This window comes from Ammospiza nelsoni, chromosome 1 (assembly GCF_027579445.1).
Source record: "Ammospiza nelsoni isolate bAmmNel1 chromosome 1, bAmmNel1.pri, whole genome shotgun sequence".
Lineage (NCBI taxonomy): Eukaryota > Metazoa > Chordata > Aves > Passeriformes > Passerellidae > Ammospiza > Ammospiza nelsoni.
In genome coordinates, this window is record NC_080633.1 from 136,777,100 (window position 1) to 136,794,015 (window position 16,916).

A 16,916-nucleotide genomic window follows, 5' to 3' on the forward strand; every position below is an offset into this window, starting at 1 on the left:
TTAGGCTGAAAAAAAAGGAGTTTCAGTCGAGACCTTATTGCTCACCACCATTCCCTGAAAGGATGCTATAGCCAGGCAGGAATTGTCCCAGCTAAGAAGTAACAGGATGAGAGGAAGCGGGCTCAAGTTGCACCAGCCGAGGTTTAGATTGGACAGTGAGAAAAATGTCTTTACAGAAAAGGTGGTCAGGCACTGGAACAGGCTGGCCGGGGGAGTGGTGGAGTCACCATCCCTGAGGTGTTCAAAAGACACGCAGCTGTGGCACTCAGGGACACGGTTTAGTGCTGGACTTGCCAGTGCTGGATAAAGTGTCGGACTTTGTGATCTTGGAAGCCTTTTCCACCCTAAACACGTCTTTGATTTAATGTTGCCTCAGAGCTGGGCAGTGACTTCCATATTGGCCCTGTTTTTGCAGTGTTTTGTCATTTTACTTAGTTTTGCGCATTTTGTATATTTTTATTCCATTTTTGGCATAACGAGAGACTTTAGTGCAGCACAGCCCGACTCCTGTGCAGCCTGACAGAAATCGGGAGGTTTGTCTCAGATTAGGAGCAGAGGGAAGCGATTCCTGAGCAGTTCCCGCCCGCCCCGCCGTCCGCCCATCCGTCCGCCCATCCGTCCGCCCATCCGTCCGCCCATCCGTCCGCCCATCCGTCCGTCCGTCAACCGCGGAACCAACGCGGGCTGCGCGCGCTGCCGCCGCCCGCTCCCCGTTGGCCCGGCCCGGCCTGGGCGGGAGGAGCGGGGCGGGGAATGCAGGCCGCGGCGGGGCGGGGAATGCAGGCCGCGGCGGGGCGGGGAATGCAGGCCGCGGCGGGGCGGGGAATGCAGGCCGCGGCGGGGCGGGGAATGCAGGCCGCGGCGGGGCGGGGAATGCAGGCCGTGGCGCGGAGTTCGGAGCGGGCCGGGGCCGCCATGCGGAGCCGCGCCGAGGTGGACGCCACGCTGCAGACGGCCAAGCTGAACCCGGCGGAGCTGCTGCCGGCCGTGCACTGCCTCAGCTTCGGCCCGCAGGCCGGCGGCGGCGAGTGCTGCCTGCTGCAGCTGGAGCCGGGGCTCTGCGCCGAGCTGGAGGCGGGGCGCAGGTACGGCGGGCGCGGGGCTGTCCCGGACACGGGGCTGTGTCCGCACTTCTGTGTTCTTCTGATGCGGTGGGCGTAACTGCCCCTAAAATCCCTTAAACCTGTTTCAGTTACAGTGGAAACGAAAAGCCATTTCCTTATAAGCAGCATAAGAAGCGTGTTTTGGTTTTTTTTTTGGTTTTTTTTTTTTTTTTCCTCTGTGTCTGTGTGGTGTTTTAGTTTTTTTGTTGGTTTGGGGTTTTTTTGTGGAAAGCTTTCTGCTGTGGAGACTTCTGAACAGAACTCAGAAGGTGCTGGAATAGGCTCCCCAAAAAGTGGTCAGAGCACCAAGGCTGCCGCAGCTCAAGAAGCAATTGCTCAGCGCTCTCGGGCACCTGGTGTGATCCTTTGGGCAGTCCTGTGCCAGCCCAGGTGTGATCACCTGGTGTGATCCTTGTGGGTCACATCCAATTCGGGATATTCTATGATCAGAAATACAGGTTTAGAAAAGATATCATGCCTCTAAAAGAATTCCGCTGACTTTGAGATTTTCCTGTTAGAACTCTTGAGGCCTGATGGATGGCAGGGTGCCTATAAGTTAGAAAATGGGCAGGGAAGGATGTGCAGTATGGACGTGCAAATTGGCAGGAAGGATGTGCCCTTCTATGCATGGGCATGGGGTAGGATGGTTATGTGACGCCAAACTCTGAACCAAGAGCAGGTTCCACGCAAGGTTTTGATACTGTTTTAAATTTCTTCCTTTACTGCAATGCCAGTGACACAAGGAAAATCTTTGAGGTGATACAAAATGAGAAGTCCCTCTAAAGAAGGCAGTTCTCTGAGATGCATGTTAGTAAGCCATTCCTATTTCATGCAATACTGATGAAGTTTTATCTGTTAGAGGCCTGAATCGTGTGGATCCCTTGGGACACAGCTGAGCTTTGTTCGTGCATGCAGGCTTTGGCAAACAAGAGAAGCATTGAATTGAATTGAATCTGAGCACTTAAGTTAGTGTTTGTAGCCTGGGAGGAACTGAATGTTCCCCTGTCATGCTCCTGCTTTGGTATTATCACGTCCTCATGCAGAATCTTTACTTCATCAAGTATGTGAGCTGAAGAGGGTGCTTTACATTGTCTCTTTGTCCAGAATTGTTCTAGAAGATTATTTTCTTTCCTGCTTGGAATTACTTGCAAGAAAATAGGTATTAATTATCTGAAGGGCTCTGCACAATAAACACAATTTCTGTTTGCTTTCTTGTTTCACAGTGGGCCAGCTTCAGTCCTCATTAAAGAACAACTCTAGTTTGTTATCTAATTTTTAAGATTAGTGAACTAGTTCTCACATTAAGCATCACTTCAGCGGTGTTTTAGGGGGATTGAGAGAATTGGTGTATGACTATAGGCATTCAATTGTGTTCTGCATGAAAACTTGGAATGCTAGTCTTTTGAGTTCCCACACTAAAAGGAGAGGGAAAAACACAGTCAATTAGATTAATTTACATTTTTTTGGTGAACTGTGACTGCTGCTACCAAACAGAACTGCAGTTTGTAATTTCTTTACAAATGTGTATGAATGTGAGAAAATATCAAACAAGTTTAATAAGAGTTCATCCTGAAACAGAGGTAAAAATGCATCATTATTTCCACGTTGTTTTTTTTTTTTCAGCCTGATAATCCGTGGTGAAAAGGATGAACATGCAGTGTTGTGCAGCAAAGATAAAACTTATGACATGAAAATAGCAGATACCTCAAATATGCTGCTGTTTGTTCCTGGTTGCAAAACTCCAGAGGAACTGAAAGCAGATCAGGCATCTTGTAATATTATTCATTCACAGGTATGTCTTTCAGGGTTTTATTTGTTTGTTTTAATTCTGTGCTTTCTTATTCTCTGTAATTTCTTGTGTTTTGTCCAAGATGCATATGTGAAACCCAGCTGGCATTCAGTTGCCTAAACATAGACTTTTAATGCCATTTTAGACACCCTGTGGTATTGCTTAGCCACTATTGCAGGCTGCCACTGGAGAAAGGACGAGTCTCCTATAGCTTCTTTGTGTATTGACCAGTTCCAGGAGGATGGATTTATAAATGTGCTTTTTATACAGGGCCATGCTATGCCTTAGGGTGTCCAAAATGGCTTTAGAGCCTTTCTTCAGGCAGCTGAACTTTCTCTGTAATGTATGGTTATTGTTTCAGAGAAGTTAAAACTGTGCTTTATTTTCATTGCACAGTAATTACTTGTGGTAGGTATTAAAAGCTTGCAAAGAAAATATAATTTCTCAGTGTTAGCAACTGTTTTTAAAGTAAGCTATTTACAGGTTGATTTTTAGGAGTGCTTTTCCCAAAAGGGAGATTTTACCATGTTGTATCTGAATACTATTTTTAAAATATAGAAATGTATTCTAAGGTGGCTCTTTCAATTAGTGTATCAAAATATTTAATTATTTTCTGTAATGGACATAATGGCATCATTGAGGAATAATCCTACTTCAACATCAGTTCTTCCATGAGGTCTAATGAGCTAATGTAAAAAGTTAATTCAAGCTGAAGTAGATTAATGAGAAAGTAATATTCTTTCATATACTTTTTTTTTTTTTACTACATTTAATTGTTTCACTATTCCTGTGAAGTTACACATCATAGAAATGTGATTTGCTTAGGAACTATTTAAAAAGTTTTATTTCTAAGAGCTCTCAAAATTATATCAAAAAGGTAAGATGGTTCATTAACACTGCATATTGTGAAACATGGCAAAAGATACTATGTGTGCTCAGTACTTTGGGGCTTCACTGCCCTTCACTTGCTGTCTTGGTGCTCATCTTTGTATCACTTTCACACTAATACAGCCAAAGCATCTGCCATTTTATTCACCTCACAGAGCTTATCTCAGGTTATGAGCTTTGGAATATTAATTAGAATTATTTATTTCCTTTTCTATGCAGAGTATCTTCTTATTACCAAAATGATCAGAAAACAACTTGGCAGGAAATAAACCTAGCACTTAAGTAAATGCTAATTGACATGAAGCTTGGAAGTTTGTCAGGAAGTTGGTGTTTAGCTGAATTTTTTGCCAAGCCAGTTATGTAATAGATTAAAATTGACAGATTTCTGTGTATTAGAATTTGTATACAATTACTTCTATATATACGTGGTTTTGCTTATAGTTGATTTAAATGGAAAATGATTTTAAAGCTTTAGTTGTTGTTTTTGGTTTTTTTTTTCAATGGAGGACTTCTAAAATACCTCAAGTACTCCAGTAAAGCACTTAGGGTATTTTAAAGCACTGTCTAGAGGCTTTTTCATAGAAGCTGTTTTAACATGGGGCTGGTGATTGGGTCAGGAGTCACTAAGCTGGAGCCTGTTCTGCCTCTGCAATTCTATTCTCATTTCTGTTGGTTTGGTAAATAGTAGAAATGATGCTGAAAGGCCTTCAATAGTCTGGCTTCTTCCAAGAATCTTGCAGTAAGTCAAAGCTGTACCCTGTGAAGCATCTCAGGATTACTCTGAAAGTAAAACTTTGGTAAGTCGGTGTTGTTGAATCAAGAACAGCCAAACTTCCTGTTGCACACTCCTCATTTTTGTGTTGACTCAGGGAGAGGAACAGAGATGTCTTGTCAGGTGTGTGCAAGTGTAGCTTTCTGTCCTTGTTACTGTCTGCTTTGCTTGAGCTTAGGACTATGATGATTCATTAAAAAGACCATGAAGTAGATCCCAAGCTTGGGAAGAAGTGGGGAAGATAGACACAGGTTAATACAGGAAGGCTTTTATGGCAGTAACACAATTTACTGTTAAGGCAAAAAGCAGTTTTGAGGGGAATTGTGCAGAAATATATCCTGTGGTGGTTTCCTATCATTTGCAGGCAGAGTTGAGTTGTTATCTTTGTCTTATGCACTACAAAGATATATTTTATCAATCAGCTCTGGATTTTTATTCTTCATTGTCTGTACTATTTTTTTTTCATTGAAAACATTGCAATGATTGTTTTATCTTTAAAGTAATTACCCTATTAATAGTTACTTGTTTTCAATGACTGGGTTAACACTGCTTGCTGATAATTTTTGGTAAGCAGCTTTGAATCCAGATGCTGTATTAAAATGTTTAAAGAGTTGCTGTTTTCTCTTGTAGATTGCTGGTTTCTCCAAGAACTATTGGGAATTAAGGAGATGTCGACCAAAACTGAAGAAACTGAGGACGCTTTTAATGGAAGATCCATATGAAGGGCCTGATAGTCAGAAAGATCAGACTTCAACATTTTCAAAGGTAAATCAGCTGTGTAAATTGCTTTCTTGTAATTGGTAATGAGCAAATTAAAGTGAAGATACATCCTTAAGTAGAAAAATCCCTTTCCTCATATGATTCACAGTGCTTCTTTGAGTTAATTTTTTAACTCTTCTATTCTAAACAAGTTGATTGTTGCTAACACTTCCAGTGAGTACAAGTAAGCAGCCTTTTTATTAGTTAAAATGAGGGACATGGAAGGAGACTGGGCATTTCCCTTTTCCTGTAGGAAGTTTCTTGGAGCACAACCTTCAGAATCTTTTCTAAATTACTTGAGAGTTACATGACTGCTAAGGTATAGTGCAGCCTTTCCTTCTTTGTGTCTGCCATATATGAGGTCAGAGCACACCATATGCAGATTGCTTGCTAATCAGTAATTGGTGATGACAAGGAGAAGAAGGGAGTTGAAGAGAGTAACAGGATTATCTAAGGCATGGAATAAGACACACTCAAAGAAGGAAAAACACAAATGAAATCCTGTCCTGCTGTCTTACAGTGTTTCCAGGAAATTCATTTTGGGACCTAAAGAGTAATGGGGAGACCTGGACTGTGCAGCATATGATCTCAGCTAAAAGGCTGATAGAAATTATGGGATTTTGTTAGCTTGGTTGGTTCTCCTTTTGACTTGAAGACCAAAAAGTAGTTGTTCCCAAGTATTTTATGCTGAGGCATGATTGAAGCTGACACCACCAAACCATCTGCATGTGTTTGGATGTGCAAACACAGATGTTACTTTTCTCTGGAGAAGAAGGATGCTTCTCTCTTCCCGGATGATTTACAGGCTGATTTCTGATCAGTTACAGAATCTTGCCCCCAGAATTGCCTACCTGTGCTGTTCTAGGCATAGCAGGACATACAGCAAAATAAGGGATGGCAAAGGTTTGAGGGCTTAAATTGTCTGAAAATTATAAGCATTGTCAAAGGCTAGCAACATGAAAAAGTCATATGAAATAGTGTTTATTCATAATATTGAGTATTTTTAAAAGATGTCAGTGTCTCCCAAACATTAATGACTGATTTGAGGATTGATCACCATTTATTTTTGAAGGAGAATGCATTTCCTCTATGACCTTACTGAGTAACAACAACTAGGTATATCTGATAAATGTTGACAAGTGTTAACCTTGCCTCTGGTGGAACTCCTCAATGAATCTGAAAGCTCTCCAGGGGAAAACTCTTTCCTGTGGGACTAATTTTCTCTGAAATCCCAAACAGTATATGTGTAGTAATGATTTCCACTGTTTTGTTTGCTTATACTTAATATTTATTGTGTGCTGGGAATTAATTGGCCACCTTTAATCTGTTTGAAAACAAATTATTCATTTGTTTGTTTACTGTAAGCTTCGTCTCATGATTTTTCAGGACTGTATCATACACAGAGAACCTTAGCAGAAGAGCCATAAAGATCTATAGCACTGTAGGGAACCTGTTGCATTGTGTTTTGATTTAGCACACTAGAGGAAAGCTTAAAAATATATAGGCTAGTACTGAATTTTACTGTGAAATGACAGGGCATACTCAGATGATCACAGACATCTGATAAGAAAAAGAATAAGAAACATATTAAATACATTATCTGGAAGTTGCTGGTGTGGGCGTGGTGCAAGTCAACCCATTCCATTTTATGTTTGCAAGGGCAATGCAGCTGATAAAAGCATCAGAGCTGAGAGCAGTGATGTATTCAAAAAAGCTGTTGGGATTGCTGGGCTGGCCTCAATTCAGAAATGTGTCCCAAGGACTTCTGTGCAAGGCATCTGAATGACAACAATAAACTTCAAACACACATGCTGATTTGGGGATATTTTTGCTCTCAATTGCTAGCAGTGTGTTTTTTTTAAGTATTGTATGATAGGGTCATCCCTCATTGACATACTGATGGGAGCTTGGCTTGGTGATAGGAACAGTATGTTCCAATCATCTGATAGGAATAGCATAGCAGGAAGTGGAGGCCTTTCTGTATTTAAGTGTTTTTTTAACATGTGAATGTTCCATATTTAGTGTTGGTTTGTTCCATTTGTGTTCTCATAGTCTGATAGATCTTAATCCAATACTTAATCCAATGTTTTTCTTTCTGATAGGAAATAATCTTGAGATATAATCAACAGAACTTTAACATTAGAGTTGATATAAAAGGCTCTACTGTGAATAAAGGAATAGGTGTACTATTTCCAGTGCACTGATGTCTGGTATTTCTTCTATTTACTTCACTCCTCATGATAACTTCTGATCCAGCCACACCTTCATAAACCCATCACCACAGCCCCTTCCCATCTCACCACAGAAGCGTTCTGCAGGGAGGTGTTTGTGTTCTGGCTGGGTCTGTGCTGTGCGTGTGCCAGCTCAATTGGGAGACACCAAAACACAACATGTAACTGTTGAGGTGATGGTGGAGGAGACTTTCCCTCAGTGGAGGTACTAAATGCAGGTTCTGACTTCTATCCAAAAGTGATACGTGATTTTTGCTTTGCCTTTACTTTGAATCTCACAGATTAAAATATGTGATTTCAGAAAGGCAGAACACATTCACTTTTTATTCTTGCTGGGATAAGAATCTTCTTATTCTTCACTTGCAAGGTCTACTTGTGCTAGTTTGACATTCTGGAAATCTAGGTATATTACCTAGATCTGGTACAAAAATTTTCCTGTAGTTAGACTGCCTTTTATATTGAATAACCCTTTGAGAAAATGTTTTAAGTTACAAGAAGAGTTTCAGAGAATGTGGCAAACCTTAGAAAATTCCGTCTGGGGGAAAAAACATCTGTCTTAAGTCTTTCCTTCATTATAGCTTATAATGCATTTAGTATGGTCACTGAAGCAAAGAAGAAGTAAGAAAACCTCTTTTATTTCCTTTATTTTTCCCTTGTTGCAGTATACAACAGAAGATTTGTTAAATCTGATTCAAGCAAGTGAGGAAGAAATACTCCACCAATTGCAGGTCATAGATGCCTGCAAAATCGAAGGTATTTGTATCTAAAGAATATTCTTACCTATGAGGAAATAACCCTCCTATTTTCCCCAAAATACATGTCTCCCTTTTTTAAGGCCTATTCTATATCCTTGTCTTTCAAGGTGCAAGTTGCTTTAAAGTTCTAAGACTTGTTCCCATAGATCCATGTCCTCTGCTGCTGTGAATCTGCTCAGAAGGATGAAGCTGAGCAGGCACTGCCAGTCTCTCTCTTTCAGGATAACTCCTTTGCTGCTACAAACACTGGCATCAGAGTATCCCACCCACAGCATGAATATTTTTTTAGCTGGTCACCCTCTTCATGAAGGAGTGGGTGCTGCTTTCTGTAGTTCTAGAGGCAAAAATAGCTGATTCTTAGGTAGCCCTATCCTTTTCATAGTTCTTTCTTCCTCCTGGACTTGCTTTATGTCAGTGTCTTCCTACCACGTGAGGGAAGGCTGGAGCAATGCCTCACCTTGGGACAGGTCCTATTCATCCTTTACTTGGCCATGCCCAAACATTCAGTAGAACACAAGTTGATGGCAGTCCTAGAGTAATCTGGATTTCTGGAGTTTTGTGAACTTCTCTGGACCTGAGCTGTTGCTTTGCAGAGCCAGTGCAGCCCATCCTGTTCATGCAGTTCTGTTCCTCAACTAAGCATTAGTTCTTCCACATCTTGGAGTGATATTTTCAGTGTCTTTGTATCTGTGGCGGTTAAAGAAGTACTGAAGAATTCCAAACAGTTGAGATAATTAAGTTTCATTCTCCTTTACATATGCTCTTATTATTTAGTTCCTTTTCTGAGCTTTTAATCCTGAAAAGAACACAATGGTACTGCATATTATAAAGGTGTGACCTGAATGTCCAGACTCCAGTAATGTATCTTAATGACAACAGAATTAAGGTGTTAATGTTTTCCTTCTAACAGTGTTCTGTGGTGCTCTGTTTGGCAGGATATTGGAGAATTCTAGACTTTGACTATGAGATGAAACTCTTGAATCATGTGACTCAGCTAATAGACTCAGAGTCCTGGCCTTTGAGTAAGGTTCCTCTCTGTACCTGCCTTGAAGAACTTGGATCTCTAGAACCCAGGTAAACAATTATTTTAGTACTTAAAATTGCCTACATTCATTATTAACTATGTGTAATTACAGTACTTGTTAACTGTCTATTAGAATTATAGTCTTGCAAATCTGGATTCTACTTACTCTGATATAAATGATACATTTTCTTTGTTTCTAAAAATACTTAAGGGAATTTTTAGACAGGTTAGTAAACTGATTTTAGTGTTTATTGTTAGTATTTTCATTGATCCACAGTAGAAACATTACTGCTGAGTTGTAAATGATGGAAGGAGCATGTACTTAAGTTGTAAATTGCTCAGCATCTTGAAATAGTTGTTCTGAAGCTATAGCTAGCCAAAAATGTTTGGTTTACCTGTTGCATATTAGTTGAGAGGGGGTATGTTTTCTGGTGTAATTCAAAAGTACCATTCAAAGAAAGTCTTAAGTTTACAATATGTAGCATTTTCCATTTAATTGCCTTTTGGCTCAAAAAGATATCTGCAGTTAGGCTATAATTGATGACAGAGCTTCAGAAAATTGCCTATTATTCAGTAAGGGATAATTAATTGCCAAATTTTTGACTTGCATCATAGGATCATTCAGACTGGTAAAAAACATTAGGATCATTGAGTCCTACCATTACCACACCACTGCCAAGTCCAGGACTGAACCATGTCCCTAAGTGCCACATCTACACGTCTTTTAAACACCTCCAGGGATGGTGACTCCACCACTTCCCTGGGCAGCCTGTTCCAGTGCTTGAGAATGCTTTCCATGAAGCAATCTTTCTTATATCCAATCTAAATATGTCAGGCCATTTCTTCTGATCCTGTCACTTGTTACGTGGGGGGGAAGAGACTGACCCCCACTGGCTACAGCCTCCTTTGAGGGAATTGTAGGGAGTGATAAGGTCTCCCCTGGGCCTCCTTTTCTCCAGGCCAAACACCCCCAGCTCCCTCAGCTGCTCCTCACCTGAGTTGTGCTCCAGACCCTTCCCCAGCTCTGTTGCCCTTCTCTGGACACACTCCAGCCCCTCAATGTCCTTCAGTTCTGGTCTGAGGGACCCAGAACTGGACACAGGATTTGAGGTGCAGCCTCTCCAGTGCTGAGGGGAACAATCCCTGCCCTGGTCCTGCTGGCCACACTTGCTGATACAATTCTTTCTCATTGGAAAAAAAAGATATTGCAAGAGTCTATTCCTTATTTCCCTTACACATTTTAGTCTTTGCTAGTTATAACTAGATCGTGGTAGAGACTTTTGGGGGAGATCCTTCTCTCTCATCTATTTTTTACCAGTTTCTTCATTTCACCCACAAAAATGTATCTCATCATCTGTTCTCTTCAGTTTATTTTCTTCTCCATACCTGTTTCTTAATGTTCTTGGTAACTGTTTTAGTAGTGTCCTAGTAAACACTAGTATTAGAACATGTTTTCTGATTTTTTTTTTTTCCAGACAAATGATAGAACACGTTCTTTTAAGCTATGGCAGGAAATATGTTGATGATGGTAAGTTTGGGAAAGATAACATGGTTTAACTTTGCATAAAAGAAATAGTTCTTAGTGAGGAAATGTAGGTTTTTGAAGAACGGCCCAAAAAAATTACTCTGCTGCAGTGCAAAGGAGAGAGGGAGGAGGGAGCAAACTGGCTAAAAATCAGTACAGTTGTTAAAGGAAGTTTCATAGGTAAAAAAGGCTATTAAACTGTACAAACCAATTGTAAACAGAGGTACTGGAACTGATTTATTAGGTGTGTACAAGCCATAATTTCGTGACTAAAGAGAGCTCACTAGTAAAATTTAGATGACATCTCTCTTTAGATACCCTAGAAGATCTCAGATATTTAAGTAATTAATTGAGCTATTATGAGTAGTCAATGGCATGAATTCAGCTTGCCTGGAGTAGGTATCTGCCTGTGATCTCTTAAACTGCACCACAAGATCTGCTGGTTGTAGGGATTAGATTTGCATTGTCCATCTCATACACAAATACAATACTGCACTGCTGTAATTCAGTCTGAATTCTTCCCCACAGTGGCTTTCATCTCACCTTTGGCTGAAGCAGGAGTTGCACTCAACCTTAAAGAACATAAGGAAGTCATTGGAGTGACAACCAACTCTTGTCTTAGTGTATTTAGGCAGTTTGCACAAGGAACAAGTCTGAATTACAGAGGTGGCTGAAACAATAGAAGGAAGTGTTTATACCTGATTTGGGTCAGAAATTTTAGCCAAGTCAGTGTGAGAGAAAATGAAATCTCATCTCTTCATGATCTCATAAGGGTGATTAATGAAGTGAAAGTTTTGTTTACAAGCCATTCAGAAATAGGAGGAGGAACAGTACACTGAAAGGGGAAAACATGGAGGGCAAACACATTTATTGATACAAATTAATACTGTAGTTGGGACAGTACTGCTGTATTCTGCCTGATTTGTTCCTGAGAATGAGAAGATACCATAATTTATCCAAATTAATACCAAGTCAAATTGCTTCCCAAGGGAAAAAAAAAGGATGCTTGGTGTATAGAAGACTGTAGAACAGAATGGAAATACAAGGCTGTTCTTTTATCAAAAGGCAAGAACCCAAGATAACCTAGTTTCTGCTTCTCTGCAGGGGAGGTTTTCTTTGAAATGCATGAAGATAAAATATGCAGAGCTATAGCACAAATGCTTTTGCAAAATGCAGTTAAATTCAATCTATCAGAGTTTGAAGAAGTCTGGCAACAAAGTGTCCCTGAGGGGATGACAACAAGGCTTGATCAGCTTCAGGTAAACACGTAAAGAAGGATGGATTATTTTGTGAATGGGCTGTAACTGACTTGTGTCATATATAGATTTTAGCCATTATTGGGTATTGTGTTGCTTCTGTTAGCTTTTGAGTTCAAGTATGCTTTATGATATCCTCAATGAGCACGAGTAGTCTGGAATCATAATTCAGGTTTCTGTAACTAAGGCACGTTTCACTGTTTGAAGAAAGGTTGCAGCTATAATTTACTACTTGTAAATGTGACTGGAACAGAAGCTGAAGCTGTTGTTGAATAGATGGTAGTGACAGCCAGTAGAGTAGCAAACACTCCTGGAATCCTTTTGCTTAAAGCAGGCAGAGAGATGTTGGAACCCAATGGATTCTCCCTTCCTTCTTATCATAGAAGAAATGATAAATACTGCCTGTAAAACAATGCCTTTATGATACTTCTTCACTTTGCCTCTGGTAGTGCAGTTCTGGAAGGCTTTGGATCTGCAAAGAGAAACTTGCATGGGATGTTGCCAGAAAGAAGGAAGTTTAATTGTTCTGTCAGTACTTTTTATTTCATTTCTGATGGTGTTCTGCAGGGCTTGGCTCTTGTGGATAGAAGTTTAAGACCAGAGACCATCTTTCTGCTGAAAGTGGAAGACTTACCTGAAGACAATCAGGAAAGATTCAACAGCTTATTTGGCATACGGGAAAAGTGGACAGAAGTGGATATTACCCCTTATATACAGTAAGGATGTATTTATTTTTATTAAAACATAATTAGTACCATATTCTTCTCTTTTTGTATAGCTGGCTTCTGATGAGCCATCACTGCCTCAGTGATACTCTATACTTTGCATTTTAAGTTTAGTGGATTCTCTATGAATAGAATACCCACCTCTGGGATCTGTAACTCTCTTTTTTGGACTTAAATGTGTGTAAGAAGTTGATCCTACTGGGTTTAAATGGGTGATAACTCTCATTTGATTAAAGCAGACAATTCAAACTTGCTGACATTTACTCTATATTTACAACACTAGAACTATAAAGCAATAGTGCTTCCTGTACTGCATCCGTTGTTCCTTTGGTAGTTAAGACTTACACTGCACATTATCTGGAATGTCCAGCTGTGACATATGTGAGAAGATGTTGATGCTGTCCCAGAGGTAACTGCATCAATCCTTTATGAGTAACTCTAAATTTCCTGTAATATAACTGAATTGTTCAGAGCTAGCTAGATTGAAAACTCTGTTAGAGAACAGTAATAATAAAACTCTGCCTAAAACCCCAAATTCTTTTTCTGAAGTAAGTAATGTAGTTTTGCCTAGTGTGTAAATGTCAAGGTAAGTTCTAAACTTGAGGTAATTTAAAGCATTATGTGACAGTTACAGTAGTTCTGGTTTTTTTTCTAACATCCAAATCCAGTTTATTGTTGTAGTTAAAAATGTTTTAGATTAATTTTGTGTGATAGTATCTCTAAATGCTGATGTCCTGTGCTTGATTTTCTCTGTAGAGACTTGTGTGCAGAGAAGCAGACTGTTGGTGCTCTTCTGACAAAATATGCTCGCTCCTCAATGCTGAATGGTGTTAAAGTTTATAATTCTAGAAGACCCATCTCATAACAAGTATTGTTTGAAGAACTGAGGATACTGAATGTAGTAACAGTGAATGTTACTTGCTGCTGCCTTCTGGGGAAAAGAGTGGCCAACCATCATTATACAGCTACTTGAATATGTTGTGTTCTGTGCTCAGCTAAGGAGAGTGTGAGGACACTTGTGGCTTCTGGGGAATTATATTCAGTTCACCTTCCTTTGCCAGCCTTCTTTGCCAACCTTTCCTTTCCCAACTTCTACTTCTTGAATACATGTAATCTGTTTATCCATAAGTCTGAAATGAATATTAAAAACCTTCTTGATAATAATTCAATGAATTCAATTGAATAGCAAAACAGAAATTTTAGTCTTCTGCCCATTATTGGCCATTCTTAAAGATGAAGGTTTCAATGCAGTGTTCACATTTTGAATAGCAAAAAACTCATCAAGCTCATGAACAAATCATTCCCCACTGAGACTACATCAGTCTTGATTTTGAAAATGGGTTCCTTTTAAGGTCATGTCTATGAACAACATCAGCACCTGACACTTTAATACTTGGCAGAATGGCCTTATATATATTATCAAAAAAAAACCTAATTGCAGTGAAGTGTGAATATAAGAGAGAGTAGTTGGATGTTGTGTTACAAATTTCCTATAAACTGTCATTAAAATGTAGCTGAGGTAAAACTAACGCTTTACTGACAACTACTTGTGCTTTTTTAAAAAGAGCCTACAAAACATTGTCGTACAATTATTTTTTAAAATTTTGTTAGGGCAAATGACAGCACATAGAAATTGTGCCTTTCAGTTTTGTAATGATAATACTGTTTTATGTAAATGAAACATTCTGTTTTGATGATACTGCCATGAAGTGGTGTACCTGAGATGGTAATTTTGTAATCATTAAAAAGGATTGTTTGCATGTCAGTAAACCAGAGTTTCATATTAGATCGTTTTCAGATTTATATTTTAAGCTTAACAGTCATTGGTTATTTGATACAAAAAGTATTCTTTCCATCAGACTCAGATGTGAGGTAGGAAATACCTTGGAACTGCCAACATTTCAGCTGTAGAGTGAGTGGGGAGAGTAGAGAAACTCCTCCTAAATCAAACGTAACTCAAGATGCACACTGTGTGCATACTTGGAATTTGGTACAGATAAAAAGCTAAATAAAAGCTTCTTCCTGAGCTCTGTTTATTGTTGCCCAGTGCTGCAAGGTCAGTGTCCTTTGCTGCACATTGTTGGTGCAGGGCTGTGGTGTTTGACCAGCTGTGTGATGTAGAAGGGCTCTCTGCTGGGAAGGACTGCCTTGTTTGCTGTCTGGTTCCAGCAGCTCCGGTCCCCCAACAGCAGCAGCAGGTTCACTCCCAGAGATCAATGGTTATATGAACAGAAAAGCCTTGGAAATTCCTTCCTTTGCATCACAGAAGGCCCCTTAGTTGAAATACGCAACACAATTGATACTTTTATATTTGTGCTCCAAGTTTGTATTTACATAGGTGTTTCTTCGTAAAACAAAAAAGAAATTAAGTGTTTGATGAATAGAACTTTATTACGGCTATGAGAAGAGTTTGTTTACATTAAGTTTGTGTGTAATTGCATGTGTGCAGTGCTCCTGCTTGGTTTTGTTACACATTGAAAATGAAATGACCCTTTCAAACTCCCACCAGTTTCTTCGATGCGAGCATTTATTTTAACCTAAAATAGATGATGAATCTGAAGTTACTTATAACAGTCTTGGTTATAAAGGAACTGTGTCTCGCGTCACCTGCTCCCACCAGCGGCGCCCCCCGTGAGGCGGCAGGCGGAGCTCGCTGCGGGCGCGCGCCGTCCCGCCGCCCCTTCCCGCCTTCCGCCCGCCCGCGCCTGCGCCAACTGCGGCGCCTGCGCACGGGGACACGGCGCGGCCCCTCTCTCGGCTTTTGGGTGGTTCGGGAGGGTTATTTTATTCTTTCTTTTTTTCTTCTTCTTCTCTCCGGCCACCGCCGCCGCTGTAAAAAGCAGCTGCCTTTCTGTAAAAAGGAAAACTCCAGCAGCCTTTCCCGCTGAAGTGACAGAGCTCGGTCAATCGGGCCGTGACCTCTCACCCGCGGGTCGGAGGTGACTGCCAAGATGGCGGCGGCTGCGGAAGATCCGCGGCGAGCGCGCTGCTGAGGGAGACCCGCGGGGCCGACCCTGCCCCGGGCCCGGCCACCGCCCGGCCCGCTCCGCCCTCTGCCAGGCCTTTCCCGGCTGTCAGCGGACGGCGCTGCCCCAGCCGGCGCTCCCGGGAGCGCAGACCCCGGTGCCTGCCCGGCCGTCCTGGCCGCGGCCCTCCTGATTCCGCCGCTCTCGCCGCCCCTGCCCGCTGAGCCGGTTGTTTTCCGTAGTTCCCGTGGAGAGGAAGCGCCTCTGGACTGGTTCCGTAAGCCCAGCAGACCGAGGGGCTGCGTGTGCACCCACGGGAGCTTTTACACAAACACTGCTTGGTGGTGGTGCTGTGGCGATGGCGCTCATTGGAGCTGAGGATTCCTGACTGCTGGGGGGTCACACATCGCTGAGGAGATGAGAGATCAAATACGGCGTGACACGGGGGAAAATCGAAGGACCCGCTGAGTGAGGATGATGTTGGTGCCAGTCTGACGGTCAGCAGAGTGCGTTTAGTGCTGCGGTTCAGGATGAATAGGAAGAAAGGAGACAAAGGATTTGAAAGCCCAAGACCCTATAAATTATAAGTATCCATTTTTTTTAATTGTTGTACTTGAAACCAATGCACACTGATTCAGGCCAAAGGCTGATTAATAATGATTTATTTAAGAAGGAGCTGTTGCTTGTGGTGTAGCTTGCATTCAGAAAAGGTGTGTTGCAGATAAATGTTTGAGTGTGTAAATGGACTTACTCATGGGCAGCAAGTCTGTCAAACATGCAGTCTTATAAAGATATTTACATTATGCTCTTCAAACTTAGGACATCTCTTCACACAGTGTCAGTACTAAAGACCAGCCTACGATGTTCCATATGTACTGGTGTGTCAAAAAGCCTTTTGACTTAAGGGCTTTTTATGTGTAAAAAAAATGTTTGCCTTTGCAGCAAGCCGCTTTGTTAAGCAAATTGTCGTTTTCACACGTTCACTATTTGGCTTGTAACCAAGCTATAAAGCAGTTGGTGGTGGATTTCAGTACATTTTAATAGATTTCTTGTTATACCTCTTTGATTCCTTTATAAATCTGTTACACAAATGTATTGGTAAGTAGAATCAGTCTTCTCATAC

The 16,916-nt window shown here is 41.1% G+C and overlaps 2 protein-coding genes across 5 annotated transcripts in view; both read left to right on the top strand.

Annotated features, from left to right (window-relative positions):
• Window positions 1–849: 849 nt before the first annotated feature.
• On the top strand, window positions 850–14,597 carry DSCC1 (DNA replication and sister chromatid cohesion 1). The gene is made up of 9 exons (XM_059477555.1): window positions 850–1,085; window positions 2,727–2,895; window positions 5,183–5,317; window positions 8,205–8,295; window positions 9,233–9,371; window positions 10,797–10,849; window positions 11,951–12,105; window positions 12,670–12,818; window positions 13,584–14,597. Exons 1-9 carry the CDS (start codon window positions 850–852, stop codon window positions 13,690–13,692), a joined length of 1,236 nt encoding a protein of 411 aa, XP_059333538.1. The 3' UTR covers window positions 13,693–14,597.
• A 1,004-nt stretch (window positions 14,598–15,601) lies between these two features.
• The window catches only part of TAF2 (TATA-box binding protein associated factor 2), a 59,980-nt gene continuing 58,665 nt past the window's right edge, over window positions 15,602–16,916 (top strand). For all 4 annotated transcript variants that reach the window (XM_059476077.1, XM_059476099.1, XM_059476109.1 and 1 more), the window contains exon 1: window positions 15,602–16,376. In XM_059476077.1, coding sequence (XP_059332060.1) covers window positions 16,324–16,376 — 53 coding nt within the window. In that variant the 5' untranslated portion in view covers window positions 15,602–16,323. The remainder of the gene's footprint in view (window positions 16,377–16,916) is intronic.